This window comes from Myripristis murdjan, chromosome 17 (genome assembly GCF_902150065.1).
Source record: "Myripristis murdjan chromosome 17, fMyrMur1.1, whole genome shotgun sequence".
NCBI classification, from domain to species: Eukaryota; Metazoa; Chordata; class Actinopteri; order Holocentriformes; family Holocentridae; genus Myripristis; species Myripristis murdjan.
The window spans coordinates 16,595,183-16,617,238 of record NC_043996.1 but is presented as its reverse complement, the minus strand read 5'-3'; the positions used below and the strand labels follow the sequence as shown (position 1 = coordinate 16,617,238).

Genomic DNA, 22,056 nt, shown 5'->3' with positions numbered 1-22,056 from the left:
ACTTTGTGCTGGCTACCCATACCAAAAACCTTTTCTACATGTCTTGAGGTGGCCAGGCATTATCCTGATGGCTAATCGATGAAAGGCAATGGGGATACAAGAGCACCAAACAGGCAGCGAGAAATAGAGCAGAACAGAAAGGTGAGAGGCCTTCAGAAAGCTGACAAATGAAAAAGAACACACATCCACAAAGGCAACAAACAAGGAAAAAAGTATTTATACTCCATGATGAATGGGGCTATTAAAACCAGAATAGAGGCAGAGAAATGGGGAGAGCAGGAGATAGTGAAGACAGGAAGGGAGTGGTGAATACAGAGACAAAAAAAAGGAGAGAGGGTGGGGATGGAGTGAATGGAGAGCGTGGAGAAGAGGAGATGAAGACGAATGGGTGGAGGCAGGGGACTGTGGGGAGGTTGCCCTGTCCAATACACTCACACAGACAGCTAATCTTGCGTGCAATATTGACCATTAGACTGAAAGCTGAATTATTCATAAAGCAAGAGGTAGAGGGATGCATAGTTTTGTTCCTAAACCGGGAGAAACATGTGGAGACACTGAGAAATATAACAGTAAAAAAAAAGTCTTAAAGCGAAAAAGACTAAATGTAAATGTAAACATTAATTGAAATTAGCATCTTTTCAAACTGGAGACCAGTAAAAATGAGCTATAACGCACCTTTTCCCCAGCTCCACCTACTGAAATCTGTTTTCATGTTCTATGTGGGAATTGTGTTTATCCCTGTGAAACCTATGTTTGTGCATGGGGCGATTTATGAAACCAAATGTGTACATCAGCTAACACAAAGGCAGATCTAGTCTGCCAGAGTCAAACCCTTTGCTGTGCCTCATCATTTAATAAAAACATTTTCTATACATGAGTTGGCCTGAATGAAATGTCCTTACTGCCCCAAACTGTCCTTGTGTTTTATATCCAGCGGTTGAACTCATCCTCACAATTACAGCAATACAACCACACACCTGACAGCCCTCTGATGGTGGTAGTCGAGGTCATGGCTGTTGGCAGAGCGTGGGTACGAGGAGCTTCTGGAGCTGCGGTGCTGGTGGCTGATGGGATATTGGTGGACAGAGGCATTGGGCTGGGATGTGGTGTAGTAGGGAGGAGGGATGCTGTTACTGGTTTCACTGCGGTAGTCACTGTCTCGGTCATCTACAGCACTGTCAGGGTCCTCATCTACACACAAGAACATGTACGCACAAACACACATCAAAAGGCAAGAAAAAATTATCTGCCATTTGCTTTATCAGCTGTGTCCATAAACGTATTTATAGTGAAGCAAGAGTTTGTCTGGGGAAACTTTTATATCTCTATAAATTAAAAAAAAAATGTATCTGAAGAGAAAAGAACTTCATCAAAAATTAAATTATCATCCAACTTATCATGTGTCACAGTGATCAGACATACTAAACTGCTCTGGGCTACTCTTTTACAATTATGGTAATGACAGATAATATAGATGAGCTGCCTCTACTGAACTCTTATCAGACCAATATGGTCAGGTCATTCACAGTGCACTCATAGTAACACAAGACTGCTTGGTTCTCTTCATGGTCATGCCATAATAACTGTTACATATATACTGTATCACCCATTCCTACACAGTAAAGAGATGCCCTATATGTCTATGGCGGCCAGAGATCATAGCTTAATGCCCCAGTGGGAAGTGATGAGAGAGTTCAATGGGGCTGAATCATCCAGAAGCCAAACCAACATCTATTAATCATTCATCATTAGCCATCATCATCTTTCACACGCTGATGAAGGCTGCTGCAGCACCACTTGCACCTTCATCTTCATCTGTCAGGGCATGTAAACACTAATTAAAGGCACTGAACTTTGTTTCCCTCCTCAACCATGACCCCACATCTCCCTCTCTCTCTCTCTTGCTCTTGCTCTTCCTCTGCTCTCTATCTCTCACTACCGCTGGCTCGCACTTCTTTTCCTCTGAGCGAACAGAGATGAGATGGATTAAATAACTGCAGTGGTGGGTGGGTCTGATAGATACTTTATATAAGACCATCAGTAAATGGGGAGGGGGGAGGGGGGGGGGTTGATAAACAGGAAGGGAGTGCATTTTTCATTTATGCATGTACAGGATGAACTACACGTTTGTTTGAATGTGTGTGTGTGTACTATGAACATACTGTACATGTATGTTTGTGAGCCACACTTACTTTGTTGGTCTCCCCACAGGCTCCAGTTACCTGCAATGAAACAGGAGGAGGGAGTATTGATTAAGAATTTCATTAGTTTGTCTTGATAAGCATGCACTGCTGTTAACGCTTTGCAGTTCCCAGAAGCAGCTTGTGAATGGGGAGAAACCACAGAGGCTTTGCTGAGCCTGAAAGTCTTTCCAGATGCCCGAGCGAGCTGGCTCAGCAGGTTTGGCAGACTGGGCCAATAGAGGAACCACAGCAACATCCTGGAGGAGCTCGCCTCCGGACATCTGATACTGCTATTGATCCCTTACAGTGCAGCAATCCAAACCCATCCCTGTCCCATACACAACAAACCATGTGTGGTTACACACATAATGCACACGCTGAGGCAAAGCAATCCAATTACATCTCACCAGCTGAACACTTATTTCACTTGTCCTGGACAAACAAATGACTGTTGTGTGCAGCAGTGATTGTTCACTTACAGCACTGTGTTCCTGGAACAGGAAGTGGGCGTTCCTGCTCTTCCTGGTATGAGTACTGGAGGAGAAAAAGAACAGCACAAATTCAGATAAATTAGTTTTTGAAAACAGGATAGCTGGTGATAGACCAGTAAGTAGTCTTAAGTGTGTGGCAGTGCAATTTCACAGTTGGATTTCTACTTGTAATGTGCAACACATTTATAGTCTTAATAAATCATGTTGCCATGTTCCAAAAAAAAGTTAGGAAAATTTTGCTAAGGCATTAAATTAAACTGGGTGACAGCTTACATCTTGGTCCCTCATGGCATTGAGTTGCTCCAGTTTTTTGGCCCAGTATCGTGCCTCATCCTCAGGGATATCTGCGAACAGCAAGCAAGACAAACTCAGGTGACGAGTACAACCCTTACGCAGTTGCACCTGTATCACTTGCATTCTAGAAATACTTGCTTCTGCCTAAACATTCTGCCTTAAGGAGTTTTTAAGCTGCATTTCAAGTTGCTGCAGATGCCTTGACCTCACCCCACTACTCTTTGACATTGAATATTGGCCTTTTCACCTACAGAACTGGAACCAACCCCCCATATAAATAGACCTGGTCTACAAATCAAGGAGTCTGGTGTAGAATATTGACTAAGGGAAAGGAAACAGTATGAAAATGACACCTAATCAATACTAAGAGGAACACAGCTTCATCGTGGAGGAGGAAAGGGCACAAACAACAACATAGCAATGCATACACACACTAAAATGTAGGTCAGGTCAATCAATCAATCAAAGATTATTGTGTTTTCACATATCATTGTGTGCTATGAAAATACACATATACGTATGTGTACCATCTTCCATTCCCTGAGCGGGCTGCCTACCTACTGTTTATTGTTCTCCTCTGCTACCAGCTATTAACAGCTCATGATTATAAAGTTAATACAGATTTCTATGGAAGGAGATCAGTCTGGCATTTACAAAAAAAGATACATATTTGCATTTTTTTTAAATAAAAATGTTCAGCGGGCTTTCACTAGCATTGCAAAACATTACAAAACTTTCACACATATTGATATATGTATATTTTCATATTTTTAGCACTAGCACTTGTTTTTGTCATATATGTGCTGCACTTGCATGATCAGTTAAAATGGGCCAAAGCAGAAGCGTTCCTCTTACTGGATTGAGCTGCCGCTATGACAGAGGCCGTTTGAAAGAGATTGTTACTACCACAGAAGTAAAAGGGCTAGAAGACGCCATAGAGCCTCAATGCATCTAATGCATTTTTATACCTTAATATACATTTGTGAATTGTTTCTTTTTCACTGTTTATATTTCTCTTTATTTTAGTTTATATATGTGATGCTCCTGACATCTTCTCCCCTCATTTCAAAACAATAAAACTGTGCTCTCACCTAGGGGCAGTTCGAAGCGTGTGTCAAGCAGCACCAGGTGAAGCGTGGGGTCTTTCGTGCCGCAGATCTCGTTATCAGCCATGATGACCTGAGAGTCCAGAGTGAGCCACTCCCCTGGACCTTCCTGTGTACATAAAGACAGCACATAGTAGATACACAATTTACGACATATGAACCCTTAGCTGTTGCACAGACAGATGAACATGACAAGAGGTCCAACCAACTAGGAATGTCATGATACCAGGATTTTGGTAGCTGATACCACTAACAATGAAATTCTACAATCCTTGGTGCAGGATTCAGACATTAACAAGTAAACAAGTCATGAGGTGTTTAAACATGTAGACTCCATTAAAATAAAAACACTGAGTTACATAACATCAGCCTGTAGCCTTTAGGTGGAAAATAAAGCAACCCAACAAATTACTAATTTCAAATCGGAGGAACTGTATGAAATGTCCTGCTATAACAACAAATAGAACAGTATGATTATGTGCTCTTATTTTGACTCACAGTCCTGTAATGTACTGCATTTCAGTATTTAAAAACAGGCTATGGCTACATGAGAATAACATTGAGTTACAGAGTGAAGGATCAAGCTGTGAAGATACAACCAATACTATAAACTCTAGTGTTGGTACCATTTTCAAAATGCTGATATAGACTGGGTGTTTAATTGACTGTTGTGACTTCTTTGCTACCAAGAACCCTGAGTGTACAAATGAGAACAGTGTTGAAGTTTTTCTTAATTGGTGGTCAGTGGTGAACCTCATTTGACTGCCGGATGCTGCGGAGGGGTATCCACACAGTGCCGACCATGGTGTCCCAAATTAACCCTTTGTTCCACACCTCTACGGTCAGACCCAGGTCCAAGCGGTTAATTTCACTTGAGAGAGAGACAGAGAGAGAGAGAGAGAGAGAGACAGTCACAACAGAGGGGAAAGCACGACAGCCGATAGCTGATGTATGGTATGCCTGGAAGTTGGTCAGGTTCAGAGGACAAGAAAAAAAAAATTAACAAAGTACTTAAAGCAGTCAGACGAGACGAATACTGTCGTTCATGCGCACACACACACACACACACAAGGCGCAGAGTAATTACTTTTGGGCTTCACTGTGACAAATAGAAAACATGTCTCTGTGGGGGAGAGCCTACGAGAACCTAAAACACAGCATTTACAAGACAGCTGGGAGCTGAAGAAAGAGAGAGAGGGAGAGAGAAAGGGAGAGAGAGAGGGAGAGAGAGAGAGCGAAGGAGGGAGGTGTTGGGGAGTTGAATATTACATGTACATGAGTGAGAAAAGAGAGAGGGAGGGTGGGAGGAAAGTGTGATCAAGAGAGCGGAAGGAAGGAGGGAGGGACGGAAGGAGGTGATTGTATCACATGCCTGGAGGGAGAAAGTGGGAACTTTAATTAAGAAGCAGGGGGGTGGATTTCCCGTCTCAGTGGTGACTCCTTTTAAGAAAAGTGCCAGTTTGATTCATGGCAGTGACTGAGGGGGCACAGTCGTTAAAAGGCGGTTTGAAGGAGGGGATGAGGATCTCCGCAGCCCAGCATTACATAACACAGCATCCCTGGTGCAACACCAGTACAATACTCAACGCCTCCAAACATCATACAAATCCGCAGGACTCAGCAGTAAGCTTTGCTTGAACGCCTGCTGCATCCCACATGTTTCATCATTGGCAGCATTTACCAAATAAACTCTGAATACCACACCGGATTTCATAGCTTACAGAAACACAATGTACAAATAATTTTAGTGGTAGCAGTGAGTTATTGTTCCAATATTTACCAAAGCACAAGCTCAAACAAACCACTTTCAAGGTGAGGAAGGCTGCTAATGATGATGTGGAAAAAAACTAAAAAGACTGCTAGTGATGACTGGTACGCAGTTGAAACAAGATGGAAGGAAGATGCGAAACCACAGGGGAAAACAAGGGTTGAAACAAGGGGGAGAGGAGGGTCAAAGTAAATGAAGATCAAGGAGGCATGTTTAGAGGAAGTGACAGAGAAGAGAGACAGAGAGGGGAAGGGAGGGATGGGAGAGAGCCAAGGTTGAGAACAAGGATGAGAGAAGAGTGAGGGGCAGAAGTATCAAGGGAGAATGGATGAAAGAGGGGATGCGGGAAGTTGTTGAAGTCAGAGGTGCAGATGAAGAGAGGAAAAACTATCTAAAACAATACAGGGATAAAGGGCACTTGGGATGAAGATATGAAAAGGAGTAGGGGAAAGGAATATGAGAGAAAGGTTGACAGGAAGAGACAAAGCAAAAGCAGTAAAGCATCTCAAGTGGAAAGTGACTTTAGGGAATTATGAGAATGGACAGAAAGAGAGAAGGGGAGGAGGGACCTAAAGAAAGAAAGAGAAAAAGAGACTCACAACATGAAATCTTGCTCCCAACTGGGCAAATTGCCCCTGACAGCGATGGTTGTGCTCTTCACATTTTGTACCTTCAGAGTCACGTAGGTGTTGAATTTCTCTATCAATAAGAGAGAGGAGAAGAAAGAGTTGCAGGAAGAAAAAACAACAAAGAATTTTGTTCAGTTCTCACTGGTACTTATTTCAGTGAAACAACTCAATCTAGCCCCTGTCAGGCCTTAGGATTTAGGCACAGGACTGTTCTACATAATAACTGACTTCCCTTTGCTTTCATTTGCATCAATATCTTCAGCATGTAATGTTTACTCAGTCTGCTACCAGTCTGTGATTTAAGATTTATGCCACCAAACTGTGAGTCTCTCCTGTGTGATCTACCTGTCTTTAGTTCCAGCATCCCAGGCCTTACCTTGGGGTCCATCCAGCTTGGCTTTCTTCACTGTGGAAACACAGAGAGGGACAAAGTCACACACAGAAACACCATCTGTTTGTCTTATAAAAGCTCCCGCGTCCTCTTTTTTGGCTTTTACACAGAGAATAGGCTATTAGGGGAAAATCATATGATGGAGGCCCACGGAGAGTAAAACAAGATCTCAACATTATAACTAAGTCTATCAGGACAAATACAAGAGATTGAAGATGCTGCAGAGAATGGAAATCATGATAATATTTGTGACTTCACATATTTTTTTAGCAGCACCACTCCTTGGATGCTCCTTAGACAAAGATAGGGATTTGGTGTGCAGTGCATATTTCACATAATACTGAACTGCTGACTCAGGAAACTAAAACCTGCAAATGCAGCTCTGGGCTAAGCGTTTTGCCTTCAGTGCCATAAGGTCCAGACCTGTTGGCACTGTATGTGGTGGCAAAACTGCACAGAAACATGCAGAGCTGATGAAACGTGGGCCACCGTCCCACTGCGCATCATCAGTGTAGGATCACCGTATTGTGATATTTCGGGTAGCAAACAGGTTGGCTCTATGGCATACAGAAAACAACGGAGAAGCATATTGTACATCACAGCTAGATACAAATAAAAACAACACCATATAGCACTGATTAAAAAGATCCCAGAGAATATGTTATTGGCAGTAATAGTAGCAGTAGTTTAAAAGCTTAACACTATAAAAGGACTTTCTTAGCACATCAACAAATTCAGCAATTATCAAACATAATGAGTTTTTATCTTTGTGAGATTGAAGCCCAGCCTTTCTTTTCTTTCTGCAGAACACTTTTACCAGCTTTGATGTAACTCACGCATACATTTTTAATACTCCACTAACCCCCCACCCCGCACTCACCCTCAAACACACACACACACACACACACACACACACTCCACATCATCCCCACAACACACCACATGGGCTAGTACATTATGTGCGTACACAACATGTACACGAACACCCACACACAAAGATTTGATGATGTATTCAAAAAATGCGGGTTCAATATATTGCCTACCCAAACCCACCCCATACCTCCCCTTGAGCAATGCAGTATGAACTTAAATATTCAACAACTCCCAACTGTTCATCCAACAATACTCCAAACAGACAGTCCACACTGGAACAAGTCGCCATAGTAACCACCAAGTTGACATAAAATTGCGCTGAATCAGCTATAAGCTGGTGACTTCTTTTTCACTGTCTATCACCGTCTTGCTCTTTTCATCACACACACACACACACACACACACACAAAAAGGCAAAATCTGCAGGTATAGCCTTGTGCTAAACAGATGTAGCAGTTACATCAGCAGACACAATTATATACACCTGCAGTGACTCACTCAGATGCACCTGCAGCTATGGTAAAAAAAAAAAAAAAATCCATCCCTGCTGCCATTCAAACCATCACACTCAGCACACACACACACACACACACACACACACACACACACACACACACACACACACACACAGACACACACACACACACACACACACACAAACACACACACACACACACACACACACACACACACACATACACATAGCACAATTTTGCCCAGGCAGTGCCTCAACATCTGCCTAATGTCCAGTTCATTCCTCAAAACAGATGTGGCCGGGAGACACTGCGCTGCTGCAGATGTGTAAAGAAAATGAAACCATTCATTATTATGCATGGAAGACAAAGATGAAATCGAGCTTATGTTTTCAGCAGTCTCCCTTTCAGTAGCCGTCTCATTGTGTTTTACTCTCAGGACTAAACAGGCCTGGAAATATATCAGCACATGAGGAGGATCAATGAAAAAGGAATTGGATTTCAGACAGCAGAGAGCTAAAGCTTAATAATAGCACACAATCATAAATCTCTCTGATGGAGTAAAATGCGATGAGAAACGTCCCCAACCCCCAAACAATATTTAGAGTCACATTTGCTTGCATGTAAGCACACAAGCAACCCCCCCGACCACCTTCACCTCTCTTTCTCTCACAGACACACACACATTCACACAAGCATGCACATGAGCTGTCACACAACTCATAAACAACACGCGTGTGAGGGTGAGCGGCTACAACAAATAATCAATCTGCTGAAATGTGGGCTACAGGCAAGTAGCCTACATTCAGAAAACCAGGCCATATCCATAACTTAATATCAGCAGCTGATTTCCCACTTTGACTTACAGGACTCAAATCAAATTCTGCTTTTTCTTTATCAGAGGATGCACAGCGCAGTCTGTTAGAGCACACAGAGAATTGGGAAATGCACTCTTATATAGCCCCAATTTCCTGAGTAGAGATTTCATTTGAGGAGGTATGACTAAGACAGCAGACTCCAACTTATAGGTACTAAGAGGATTGCCCAGAGAACAGAGGCTCAACGGGACTCAAGCGAACCTTTCAACTTGAACTGTCAGAATGTGAAATAGGGTGTGGGTGAGGTGAGATCAGCCAGCCAAGGACAAAAATAGGGCTGACATGTTTCAAACAGACCGCTTTTTTTCTAAGGTGATCACTCCACACATGCAAAAGCAGGGACCTGCAGCAGTTTATATGACAGAACACAAAGAAATAATGCGGCCGTTTTGTGTCCAAACTAAGAGGGTAGAAAATTGAGCTTTAAAGTCCATGGAATATCTGCATGCTAAAAAAAAAATAACAACAACAAAAACGAAGCTTTTCAGCATCCATCCGTCTTACTGAATTCTGCTTTGTCGACAGATGCTACAAAAAAATGCAGACTTCTCAAGAGGTGCAAGTCCTGGAGGCCAAAAATAACTCAAGTCAGGTAAGCATGAATGATGTAACAGGAACAAAAAGGAGGCTCCCTGCCAAAACTCGTAGCCTAGGATAGTCACATCCGCAGCCAGTGTTTATGAATGAATAACACCCAGGTCCTAATGACATCTGGGACTAGCTCAGGGGGGAAAGGGAGAAAGGGGGGTGTTAATTATGGGCTCTACGCACAAGAGATGACTATACCTCCCTCTCCATTTTCATATCATCCCAACACTCACATTGCTTTTGCTGTGACAAACATCATTCAGTTAATGACCAATTATTAGTCACATTCCTACATGAAATTATAGGTTTTGAGCACCACCCCAGGAGCCCTAATTGTCCGTCATATCATACCATATCATATCATCTCATATCATATCATATTTTTAGTCCCATTTTTGAAATGTGTCTGGAAGGAGATATTTTTGTTTTACTCAGCACAGAAAAACCCTTGCTAAATTTTATTTAATTCCTCTGCTTGTTCCATTTTGTCTCCGGCAAACACAATACAACAGCTGCTGTATATTTTGAAGAAACTTTTAGCCTATTTGTTTACAGTTTTGCAGATTTCAACCAAACCCCTGCTGCAAAACCAGAACATTACCAATTTAAGTATGCAGTATTTATAAATATGGGACAACACTTGAGAGGAACAGCAGGGAATTTCAGATCAAACACTAGGGATCTAGTTCCTCAGTTTGGGGGTCTAGGTAGTCAGTAGTGCACCCCTACTACTGAGTGGGAAAGCTGTATTAATTTATAAGCAATCGCATTAGATGCTTAATCATGACATTCAGCGGGAGCAAAGGCGGTGTCAGGTGTTTTTTTTTTGTTTCCCAGAAAATGGTGTGATGAGGTGACGCATCGCTTCAGGGAAAAGTAATTTTCTCCCAGCAGACAGGAGGGTGAGTGTGACGCGGCGTGCGCACCCCCAGCCGCCCCCGAGTATTGGTATTCCCTCACGACTACATAAGGGCGGAAGCGGCGGCGTTTGATCGCCGTAGCGGTGCGGCAGGGGCGGCAGGGGCTTCCTCCTCCTCCTCCCCCGACCGCCCACGCATGAATGAACAGAGTGGATGACACACAGCAGCAGCAGCCGCAACAGTACTATGGCAGGACACACGGTTTCTCTCCCATGTAGACACACACATGGAAACTCCAGCCACAAAACTACCCAGCACCAAACACACCACAGTCACGACTTTTAGCCATTAGCTTGTGTCCGTTATCGCCTCTTGTGCCGTTAAACATCGCATTTCTTCAACTCAAGGTAAAAAAAAAAAAAAAAAAAGAATGAATGAATGAATGAAAACACGCCGAAAATAGCCCATTCAGCATTTTCTATCAGCTATTCAAGTATCTCCACGGTAACAAGAAACCAAAACAGGTTTCCGTTAAGGACAAGCTAGCCTCCTGTGTGATTTTAACGACTATTCAGCACAAACCCTGCTGTTTAGGCAGGACTTTTCTACTGAGAGGACAACACACAGGCTTTGTTTGACAGCTGGTGAGATAACGATGAATAAAAAATTGTTTACTAATGTTCAAGTAAATTGTTTTCACCCCGCTTTCCCCCCCTCTCTTACCTCCCACACATAGCAGGGACATCTCTGATAGCGGCGTGAGCGTCCCCGGCTGTCCTCTACTGAGTACCTGCCTGCCTCCTCCGTGATTTGTTTGGTTGGTCCGTTTTTTTCCTCCCTCTCTCTCTCTCTCTCTCCCTCTCTCTCTCTGCCTCTCCTCTCTTGGCTAGCTGAGCTTGTTCAAACCAAACCCGCAGTACTGGTGGTGGCAGAAACGAATCAGCACCATGTCACAAGCGCCCGTCTCTGTCTTGGCAGCTGTTGCTCTCCTTTTCGGAGGACGACTCTCTGTGGGTTCCCCCTCGCTCCTTCTCTGCATTGCCTCAGCTCTCCTCCGCTCCCCCCGCGCGCACAGCCATCTTGTTTCAGCAGCAGCACCTCTCCGCGAGGACAGCTCCCCGCGCCGCCTGACGTCACGCTTGATGAGAAGCAGGCAGGGCAGAGCGGGGTGTGTGTGTGTGTGTGTGTGTGTGTGTGTGTGTGTGTGTGTGTGTGTGTGTGTGTGTGTGTGTGTGTGTGTGTGTGTGTGTGTGTGTGAAGGGATGGGGGGTGTCGTGATGGGATAGGGGGGCTGAATCACATCATGCTCGCTGCTATAATGAGCACACACACTATGGTAAACTTTAGCATAATGACGCCCCCCTCCCCTTGAGCCAAGAAATCTCATTCATCCTTTGCAGCTTAAATGGGCAGTTAAAGACACATTTTAAAGCTGGCATTTTCCTAGATTGTGATTTGTTTTTTGTATTTACCATATTTTATCCTGCTCTTTATCATTGCTGTGTTTGCTTTTCTTATTTTGCTTTTCATCCTTTGCAATCTTTGAATGGGCCCTACTCACTCCAAGATAAAAAAAAAAAAAAAAAAAAGAGAGAGAAAAGGATCAATTTGTATCCGAAGTGAATGGCATTATTTTTTATGGAATCTTGCTTTTGTTATGCGTATAAGAGTAGGCCGGTGTTGCAGCTAATTACTGGTTTACAGGATCAGTGTGTTCATGAGCAAAAGATTTAATATATGCTGTGTAAATATGACATGTTTGATATGCACACAGAGCCAATGTGTGACTTGAATGTATCAAAGTTACCAGACTGACAGGAGAAAGGAAGCACATGAAAGGTGTAGGAAGAAGCCCAGCTCCTTTGAGAATTGAGAACTATGAATCCCACAAGCACAGTAGTCCTTCTGTCTCTGTCTGATTTGAGCAAAGGCTTAGGATGACAGGGAAGATGGTGGAAGTGGAGATTTGAAGAGTATATAAAATAAATAAATAAATAAAACAGGGAAACTCAACACCAACTTTGTCAGAGTTCAAAGGGGACTTCCAGGCATGTGTCAGCGTTGCACAGAGAGACTGAACTACAGTGATTGCAGAGCAAAAGTTGAGATGAAAACAGATAATGACAGTGTGTTTGTTTTGATTGTTACAGATACAGATGAGGACCAAACTGAAGATTTCAAGAAAGATGATGAAGGTAAAAATATGAACATCAGCATATACCAAATGTCGTAGTCTTCACATACAAAATATTTTACATTTAATGGTCATGTAGCTCTGAAATCGAAGTCATTTCTCATCAAAAGCCAGATGGAGGAGCTGAAGTGGCAACTATCTTACATCATACTGAAATGGAAAAAGAGAAGACCTCATTAGCTGGTTCACGCTGAACAGTAAAACAATAGCTCGGAGCAGCAGTAGCTTAAAATGAGCCTTAATTATCTCTCAATGGCGCACTACCTTTGTATTGTCTTGTAATTAGAGACAAAATTAGAAATGGCTTGAAATTAGAATGATTTGCATGCTTTGTTTTTACAGACTCTTCCATACAGATGCTTTACATTTATGGTTTACAAAGCCACTGACTGGCCATTGACTGTGTGGCAGCCACCAACACACACCTACAGATGTAATCAACCAGACATATTCTTTAAGCCCACTAAATAGTGAGATGTTTAAAAGATATGATTCCTGGCTGACAGTATAGTTGCTGTTTTAGTCATTTGATTTTATTAAGCTCATTTTATAGCTGATAACATATCCTATATATATCATATCTTTTACAATAGGGCTGATGATGCCTTGAATTAAGCCATGACAGCATATTTTTAAAACATGACCTGATGGTTTTTCACCCTGGCACAATGTGAATGAAGCAGAGAATGACAAATGACTGCATGTGTAAAATGTGAAAAGCCACCAATGAGGGGGAAAAAAAGGCTGTCCTTGAATTCCTACACTACCTATTAAATGGGTCATGTGAAAGGTATGACAGCAGATAATGGAAACATAGAAATGTTTCATCCTAAAAAAGCACCTTTATTTTGCAATATAAAAAGAATCACAACTTTGATACGCAAACAGCTTCAATAGGAGACTGAACCAACCACATATTATGCTACAAAAGGTTAACACAAGCACATGTGGTAATGGTTCTAATTTCATATGAGAAGATTTGCCGTGCACTTTGTTCACAAATTTCTAACTGCAAACAACACACTACCAATGAGGATATGGTGACCTCCACTGTTATTTATCCATGTTTTTGCCCAGAGTCACATATAAAGTCCATTATTTCACTAGAAGGGTTAACAGTACGGGGAGGTTTATGTTCATGGGTAATTACTACATGCTCATTGTTTTTAACAGGACATTGTGTGCAGCAGCTCCAGTTTCTGCACTTCCATCTTACTTACACATCTCTTTTCCCTTCTTAACAGCCAGATGAAAGATTTTTAAGCAGAGGCTACAGCTGCAGCCATTCTGATCTTGGATTTAATGATTCTCTGTAATTTGTAATAGAGTTTCTCTTTACTTGTTTTCATAGACGCTGGTAACACACTTTTTAATGCCAGCAAATTCAATATCTGTATGCTTAATATTTTCCCTTTTTTTTTTTTACAAGTCACATTTTATGTTCAAAGGCCCTGTTGATGCATTTCTATTTTTTTTTCTTTTGATAAAATAAGAATGTCTGGAAGTAAGGCCAAACTTCATTCAGTTGCATTCACCGAGTTGCATGCATTTTTATCTCAGTTAAGTCTGAATACTGTTTCATAAATATTCCCACAATTTCCTAAACAAGTATAATTTTCTTAACTACTCTAAAGGCCTGTCTCTCTTGGCTCTGTAAAAGAAAAGGCAAACTTCAAGAGCTTCAATCAGCTCATTGTAGTCAAAGAATTCTTCAGAGACATTTTTATGCACAGTCATATTTTTTTTATTCATGTGTAAAGTTCAGCAATACAGGAACACGGATAGCACCGATATAAACTGGACATTTACTACTACATGCATTGCTACATGCAGACATATGATAAGAAATGTGCAACCCTGCAAATGAAGGTACTGGCAGTAGACCATAAGTAGGAAATGCATTGTGGTTGCTATGTGTAGCAAAAACACAACAGCTTTTATTAACACTCAAATGTTCAAATTTAGAATCTCAGTCTGTAAAAAAAAAAAAATAAAAAAAAAATAATATTGGAGTTTTTGAGTGCACGGTTAAAAATGTATATTTGCCTCTTGGAGAAGATGGAAATGTCTTTGTTGAGCAACGGATAATTATTTATTGTCAGACTTGACAGCCTCAGCCTCAAAGATGTAAGGGATTAGCTGTGGTTTGGCAGAGGCCTTAGCTTGGTAAACATCAAGATGGACTGCCTGGCAGCTGTGGAAAGTGGAGACAGCTGAGTGGAAAGCAATATCCTTAAGAACATCTCTTCCTCTCATTTACTTTTTCTAGACATAGAACAAGTTTTTCTTAAAATATGTGTTAGGTTGTGAACATTGACTCATACATCTGCAGTTCTGCTGCAAAGAAACAACCCTTGAAATGGTATCATATATTATTCACTCATCTCTTTACTTATTTCCCCTCAACTCTTCAAATGAACTCATTTTATTCTGTCTTTAATGTTTCATTAAGGAGAAACATTTCAGAAATCTGTCAGATTGTCAAATTATGTTTTTCTTATTTGTGCCAAGTTTTTCTTTAGTTAAGGGAGATCTGTGTTGCTCCTGGGTGGGGCTGGGGGTATAAGAGTAAGACTTCAGATATCAATAATCCTACATAATCAATACAGAATTCAGATATGCAATACCTCCCCAGAAATTAGGAAAAGGTGATTTTGAGTAATAAATCTCGTATAGGGGAATGCACTATTCAACCCTTAAAATTTTGAATTTACGGTCTGCAGTGCACCTGTGAGGAGAGAGGCAGGACAGTGGTGTTGTAGTGCCTGTAACAAATAACAGGCTGCAGCAGCAGCCACAAAACAGTGTCGAAACGACCAGGAATATAGCAGAGGAAGAAGAGTTGTGTTTACGCCTACGTCACCGCCCCCTCAAGCTGACAGATCCAAGATGGCTGCTGGAGACAACAGCGGCAGGCCTCCGTGCCTTAATTTCTCTGGTCCAGGTCCTTTGGGCAATGGCCAGCCCAGCAACAGCGTCTTTTCAATGCAAACGTCCAACAGCGGAGCCGTCGGGGCGGCGGGCGGGGCGCAGGGAGCGGCCAGGCGTCCCAACCCGCAGCTGGGGCCTGGTGGGGGAGAAAGCAACGGTGTTTCGGCCGGAGCTCCGCCGACTGCGCAGAACTCCCTCCAGCAGCCCGCTCAAGGAGCCGCTGCGGTGGGGGCGGCCGCCGGAGCCATGGCCACCTCAGCGTCCAACATGACAACCACCGCGGCGTCCAACGCATCCCCGGCGGCAGTGCCGACCACACATTCCTCATTTTCGGCGACACCATCCGCTGCGTCGGTGCTGGTGTACCGAGAGCCGGTGTACAACTGGCAGGCGACGAAAAGCACCGTCAAGGAGAGGTTTGCTTTCCTTTTCAACAACGAGGTACTCAGTGACGTTCATTTTTTGGTTGGCAAAGGAATGGGGGTGCAGAGGATACCCGCGCACAGGTGAGTTAGACATGTTAACTGGACATTAAAAAAAAAAAAACATTTAAAAAAACGGCGGTGTGTCTGTAAAGCAAACAGCGCAGCTTCATGTATGTTCTTTGTTGTTTACTGTTCACCTGACAGGTTTGTTCTCGCCGTGGGGAGCGCAGTGTTTGATGCCATGTTCAATGGTGGGATGGCGACGACGTCCACGGAAATAGAGCTTCCTGATGTGGAGCCTGCTGCCTTTCTGGCGCTGCTGAAGTAAGCAGGATCAGTGTGTGTGTGTGTGTGTGTGTGTGTGTGTGAGATCCTCTCATTGGGCTCCAGTTTTATTGGGAATAGGAATATACCACCATCTTGCTTAGATAGTTAATCTGACATCTTATGGCAAAGCATTCACAAAAGCATATCAACGTTTGTGTGCCATAATGAAATTAATGTTTTGTATTATTTGTGGTCCCCTCTTCTCCAGGTTTCTGTACTCTGATGAGGTCCAGATAGGGCCTGAGACAGTAATGACCACACTCTACACAGCGAAAAAGTATGCAGTGCCTGCACTGGAGGCTCACTGTGTGGAGTTTCTCAAGAAGAACCTAAGGGCAGACAATGCTTTCATGCTGCTTACACAGGTCAGCATCTCTTAAGTACTGTCTGATCGCTGGGGCAGCACAATTTGGCCCAGAATAATTTTGCTGTTGTTTTTGTCTACTTTTTTGGTGCAAATTGCAATGCATTGGACACAACATCAGAGTTCATTTCTCAGGATCCTTTCTCGTTGGGGACACATTACAGCCTCTTATTATTTACGAAGCACAGTTGTCGTTTCTTTTTTCTCCAATTAAGCAAGCGTCACAGCTGTTGTAATTAGTAGTGTTTATGTTCAGTTAAATGTAATTGCTTGACTAATGCACTCCCTTAAACAATGTGTTGTTTCTTACAGGCACGGTTGTTTGATGAGCCTCAGCTGGCAAGCCTGTGTCTAGAAAACATTGACAAGAATACTGGGGACGCTCTTGCTGCTGAAGGCTTTACTGACATAGATTTGGGTAATGTGGGCCTAGCTCAGGCTGAATTTTGTCATTGATTATTTTCTCATGCTGTGTCACACATATTAATGGCTAATTGGCTTTTGCTTTTCTCAGACACATTGGTGGCAGTGCTGGAGAGGGATACTCTAGGGGTGAGGGAGGTGCGTTTGTTTGGGGCTGCAGTGCGCTGGGCGGAGGCAGAGGCCCACAGGCAGCAGCTGCAGCCAACTCCGGAGAACAAACGCAGAGTCCTGGGAAAGGCCCTCACACTCATCCGCTTCCCTCTCATGACCATTGAGGAGTTTGCTGCAGGTAAACACAAACGCTGCAAAGTTTCATTCACACACGACTCGTATGGTAGACTCGGCATCGTCTGTTTTGTCAACTCTGACTGTGATCTGGGTTTTGGGCTGTGTTGTTGCATCCTCAGGTCCAGCCCAGTCCAGTATTCTGACTGACAGGGAGGTGGTGAGTCTGTTCCTCCACTTCACCGTCAATCCAAAGCCACGTGTGGAGTTCATTGACCGGCCTCGCTGCTGCCTCCGTGGGAAGGAGTGCAGCATCACACGGTTTGGACAGGTGGAGAGCCGCTGGGGCTACAGCGGGACAAGTGACCGCATACGGTGCGTGAGAGCACAGTCAAATAATACCACATACATCCAGCTATGCATGCCATCCAGTTTATGTCAGATTAATTTATTTCTATCATAAAATGTCCAATGTATGAACCAATCCAGATCTATCCCATCAGATAAATAGAATGGTGAAATACAAACACACAGAAGAAAAACTAAGCCCAAGACACATAATAGTAAGTTCTAGCAAGACATACTGTTTACCTGTCCTATACAACCTAGCCCACTTGACACTGTCAACCTTAGACCCTCAGTGTTTGCAAGGAAAAACTCCCAAGAAAACCTTAATAGAGGAAAAAAATGGAAGAAACTTTGGATGGACCAAGTTAAAAAGGCTCACCCACTGGCATGGCAGATCATAGAGCGTGGGCTGGGACAAATAGTGAGAGAGGCTGACATAGACAATGTCAGTGACATAAGAAACATTATTTGGTTGAGAAATGAGGCCATGGTTTGTGCCAATGTTTGTAACAAGGGCAGCACTACAGCCAGTCTGAAAGACTGTGTCAAAGATGAGACTTTGGCCATCATCAATCAGCAATCTTACTGTTTTTCCTCTCAGGTTCTCAGTAAACAGAAGGATATTTGTGGTCGGGTTCGGTCTCTACGGGTCTATACATGGACCCACAGACTACCAAGTCAATATACAGGTATTGTTATGGTCCCAGTACCAACTACATCATTGTTCCTGTCAGAAACCTTTCATCTTGTTGTATTGTCTGTAGGCACGTATGTGATGTATTTGGGATGTTTTTATGTCGCCTTCCTGCAGATAATTCACACTGACAGTAACACGGTGCTGGGCCAGAACGATACCGGCTTCAGCTGTGATGGGTCTGCCAACACCTTCAGAGTCATGTTCAAAGAACCAGTGGAAATACTACCCAACGTCAACTACACTGCCTGTGCTACACTTAAGGTACGTTATATGATGAAAAGATGTGATAAAAATGACACAAAATATGACACCACATTTGAAATGACCACTGCACCTGATGAATTTTGTCTGCTAACCTTTAATTTGACCAGTTCCTTAAAGAAAGGATCGTGCCTGTAAAGCCTTACTGTTTTTATATAGTTCTCATGTTGGCAACACAAAACATTTCCACAGCCTTTATCAGTGTGTACCAAATACTTGCAGTGCATCTCCATTTAAAGGTGGGTTGTGTAAGAACAGGTGAAAGTAATCAGCAATCAGCTACGTCAAAGCTTCGTCACACAAGTTGTCGGTCTAGAATGTTTACAATTTTTAGGGTTAGCAAAGTAAAACAAACCTAAGTTGAAAAATATATATTTTAGTATTTATATTAATAATTGCTTTTTCTACTTATAGTTTGTTTTAGTTAAAGGGCCTTATTATCGATTCACTAATGCTTATTACAGTGACCTTAATATAAAGCATTACCTAAATATCTTTGGGTTGTGGACTGTTGGTGGGGACAAAACAAAACATTTGAGGACATAACCATGGGCTGTGGAAAACGTGATCGTCATCTTTCATCATTTTCTGACATTTTACAGCCCAACAACTAATCGATTAATCAGGAAAATGATCAACACATTAATTGATAATGAAAATAATTGTTAGTTTCAGTTCTAATAACAGTTTGTTGGTACATACTGATGAAGGCTGTGGAGCTGAAAATACGGGGCCTCATTCAACAACCGTTCTTTTGTTCTTAAAACCTACTTATGCAGTTTTAAAGAAGATTCTGGCATTCGCCGATGTTTTCTTATTTGAGCTTTGTTCTTGTGTTGGAACAGAATTTACGAACACTCGAGCACTCTCAGCACATCTGAATGCTGACGTGTGTGCAAAACAATTGGCTGTTGTGTTTTCTTCAATTCCACAGTTGTATAGTATTATAAGATTTGAATTACAACCATAGTTATACAATTTATAGTATCCTTAATAAATATTTTCATTATTTTATGACACTAACAGAGCTCAAATGATTTTTTTTCCCTTCATCAGTTGTGTGTCTTTCTCCACATACAGCATTTACAGTAACCGTGCATCTTATTTTTTGTTGCTCTGTCTCCATTCTGCTAAATATGAGCTCCGGGTTCTGCCTCCTCTGCTGTTGTGCGTGCAATCGTGTGCCCTTGTCCTCACTTGTTTGTAATCACTTTCTCGCACAATAAAAATTTGTATGGCAGGTCATTTGGTGTACACTTCCTGCAGCTGTACATCCATCTCTCTTTTTTTATTTATTTTATTTTTCATTTTTTCTAAGCATCTGTCAGGTGTCTGGTGCTCCAGCCTCCTCAGACTTGTCTTTGGGCATTCTTGACTTCTCTCAACTTGATCAGGTTCTGTGTGTGATTGTGTGTGCGCTTGACCCTGCAGTCTCATTCCCTTTTGGGGTGACTGGTGGGGCCCTAACTACCTGTGCTAATAAGAGTCACCTGGCATGCCCTTTTGCAATTCACGAAGGCAGTGGGATTCATCAGTGTAAGAACAATGCTGTGAGCAATTCTGCGGTTTTAAGAACACGTCAGGAGAATCTTCCTTAAGAAGAAATTTAAGAAAAAACTTAGGAAGATATTGGTGAATGAGGCCCATTGTCACCAAACATGAGAACAAAAACAGTAAGACTCCACAAGTTTGACCTTTTCTTTTTAAAATAAAAAACACAATACCACTTTTATAACTCTTGGTTTCCGATGCTGTAAATGTTCACATATATGTCAACGCATAATCATTTTATATGCCTTGGCTTGGCAAGGCATATTAAAGGAAATCTAATGACATAGATTTCATTTTGCTGGTGTCTCACTCTCTCTCTGTCTGCCTCCTAGGGTCCAGACTCTCACTATGGTACTAAGGGAATGCGAAAGGTAACGCATGAGTCATCATCCACCGGCACAAAAACCTGTTTCACCTTCTGCTATGCAGCAGGCAACAACAACGGCACTTCAGTAGAGGACGGACAAATCCCCGAGGTCATCTTCTACACGTAGTCGCCCCTGACCTCGTGTTGACCTTTTCACCTTGATGTGACAAGCTGACCTCAGTCTGGTGCCAGATTTCAGCGGTTAGACTGTGGCTAATCTCTCAGACAACATCCTATTGTTCTCTCCATATAGTGTACTGCTGTTGGCCACATAGGAGGGTGAATATCTGTGAGGCAATGTAGGTCACTACATGGGGCGTAGCTTGTCATCTGAGATGCTGCCTCTCTCTTTCTCAATGGTCTTCTTTATCCCATTGTGTTGTTCCCACAGTGGGGTGGAGGGAGGATGTCGATGTTGGAAGTTATTAAGTGATGTAAGTCGTTTAAACAACGAGAGAGGGAGAGAGAGAGACAGAGAGAGAAGGGCCGAGACAGATACAGAGAGAGAGAGGAGCCTCTCAGACTGTGATGCAGTATTGATGTCACTGCTGTGGACTGAAGACATAAACCTTAACACTGAATTTTACTTTAGCTGTATGATTCCCCTTCTTGTACTCGAGCTGCATTAGAGCAAAGGATTCGCAGTTGTATGAATGTACAGATTATTTTGTCCCCACTCACATTTGCCTAGAGAAGAGCCTTCTCACTGTTGCAGAGCAAAGCAGAATTTCACTCATTTCCACACCAGCTGTAACTCCCAGACTCATAGAATTCATAGGCTTAACCGAACTCTTGTGGCAGATCTGAATGGGTGTGGCTGGAGACAATATGAAAAGCCGCAGACAAACTGTAATGCGTTCAGAAATGTAACCCTTTGGGGAAAAAAAGTCTACATCTAAAATCTACAGATTAAAACATTTGTGAGTACCACATACAATCTGTGACACCACATCCTTGCTTGATAGTTGCCTGTACCCAAGATACCTTGCACTTCTTGGTCTTGCATATGTTCATTGGTTGTTTTAACTATGGATGCACACTAACTCCTCCTTGGAAATGTTTCTTTGCAGCCTTGTTTTAAAATGTACGGGTGTAAAAGACCCTTCCCTCTTGGTGCAGAAGTTAAAGGGTTGTATATTAAACTGGCATTTATTAACATTGATGTAACTTGAAATAACTATGGATTAAAGAGTGAGACAAAGTATCGTGTTGATTATGTTTGATAAAGAACGAGAAAAATAAATAATAATAAATAAAAAAAATAATTTTACAGGTTTTACATAGCGTATTGAGTAAAACGGACTTGTGGTTGTTGGATTAGAGATTGTTACATAACAGCAGGGCAAGTTTTAAACCTTCATGTTAAGCCTGCTTAAATGCCCTAATGCCAAAACTGCAGTTGTTATTCT

The 22,056-nt window shown here is 42.4% G+C and overlaps 2 protein-coding genes across 4 annotated transcripts in view; one reads left to right on the top strand and one right to left on the bottom strand.

Annotated features, from left to right (window-relative positions):
- Window positions 1-11,605, bottom strand: part of LOC115374676 (protein unc-13 homolog A) — a 36,148-nt gene extending 24,543 nt beyond the window's left edge. For all 3 annotated transcript variants that reach the window (XM_030073715.1, XM_030073716.1, XM_030073717.1), the window contains exons 1-9: window positions 11,258-11,605; window positions 6,848-6,877; window positions 6,442-6,541; window positions 4,828-4,945; window positions 4,060-4,183; window positions 2,948-3,018; window positions 2,663-2,717; window positions 2,193-2,222; window positions 978-1,191 (exon numbers count right to left, since the gene is read on the bottom strand). In XM_030073715.1, the coding sequence (XP_029929575.1) occupies window positions 978-1,191; window positions 2,193-2,222; window positions 2,663-2,717; window positions 2,948-3,018; window positions 4,060-4,183; window positions 4,828-4,945; window positions 6,442-6,541; window positions 6,848-6,877; window positions 11,258-11,279 (764 nt within the window). In that variant the 5' untranslated portion in view covers window positions 11,280-11,605. The remainder of the gene's footprint in view (window positions 1-977; window positions 1,192-2,192; window positions 2,223-2,662; window positions 2,718-2,947; window positions 3,019-4,059; window positions 4,184-4,827; window positions 4,946-6,441; window positions 6,542-6,847; window positions 6,878-11,257) is intronic.
- A 4,012-nt stretch (window positions 11,606-15,617) lies between these two features.
- btbd2b (BTB (POZ) domain containing 2b) lies at window positions 15,618-21,849 on the top strand. The gene is made up of 9 exons (XM_030073727.1): window positions 15,618-16,165; window positions 16,289-16,408; window positions 16,620-16,776; window positions 17,088-17,193; window positions 17,290-17,487; window positions 17,606-17,798; window positions 18,373-18,460; window positions 18,583-18,729; window positions 20,613-21,849. Exons 1-9 carry the CDS (start codon window positions 15,618-15,620, stop codon window positions 20,772-20,774), a joined length of 1,719 nt encoding a protein of 572 aa, XP_029929587.1. The 3' UTR covers window positions 20,775-21,849.
- Window positions 21,850-22,056: the final 207 nt, after the last annotated feature.

What these genes read in the sequence shown, in the direction of transcription:
- btbd2b (XM_030073727.1), top strand. Translation starts at nt 15,618, where the DNA reads ATGGCTGCTGGAGACAACAGCGGCAGGCCTCCGTGCCTTAATTTCTCT. An exon ending in CATTGAGGAGTTTGCTGCAG is followed by an intron (nt 17,488 to 17,605) that starts GTAAACACAAAC and finishes TTGCATCCTCAG; the next exon opens with GTCCAGCCCAGTCCAGTATT. An exon ending in ACTACCAAGTCAATATACAG is followed by an intron (nt 18,461 to 18,582) that starts GTATTGTTATGG and finishes GCCTTCCTGCAG; the next exon opens with ATAATTCACACTGACAGTAA.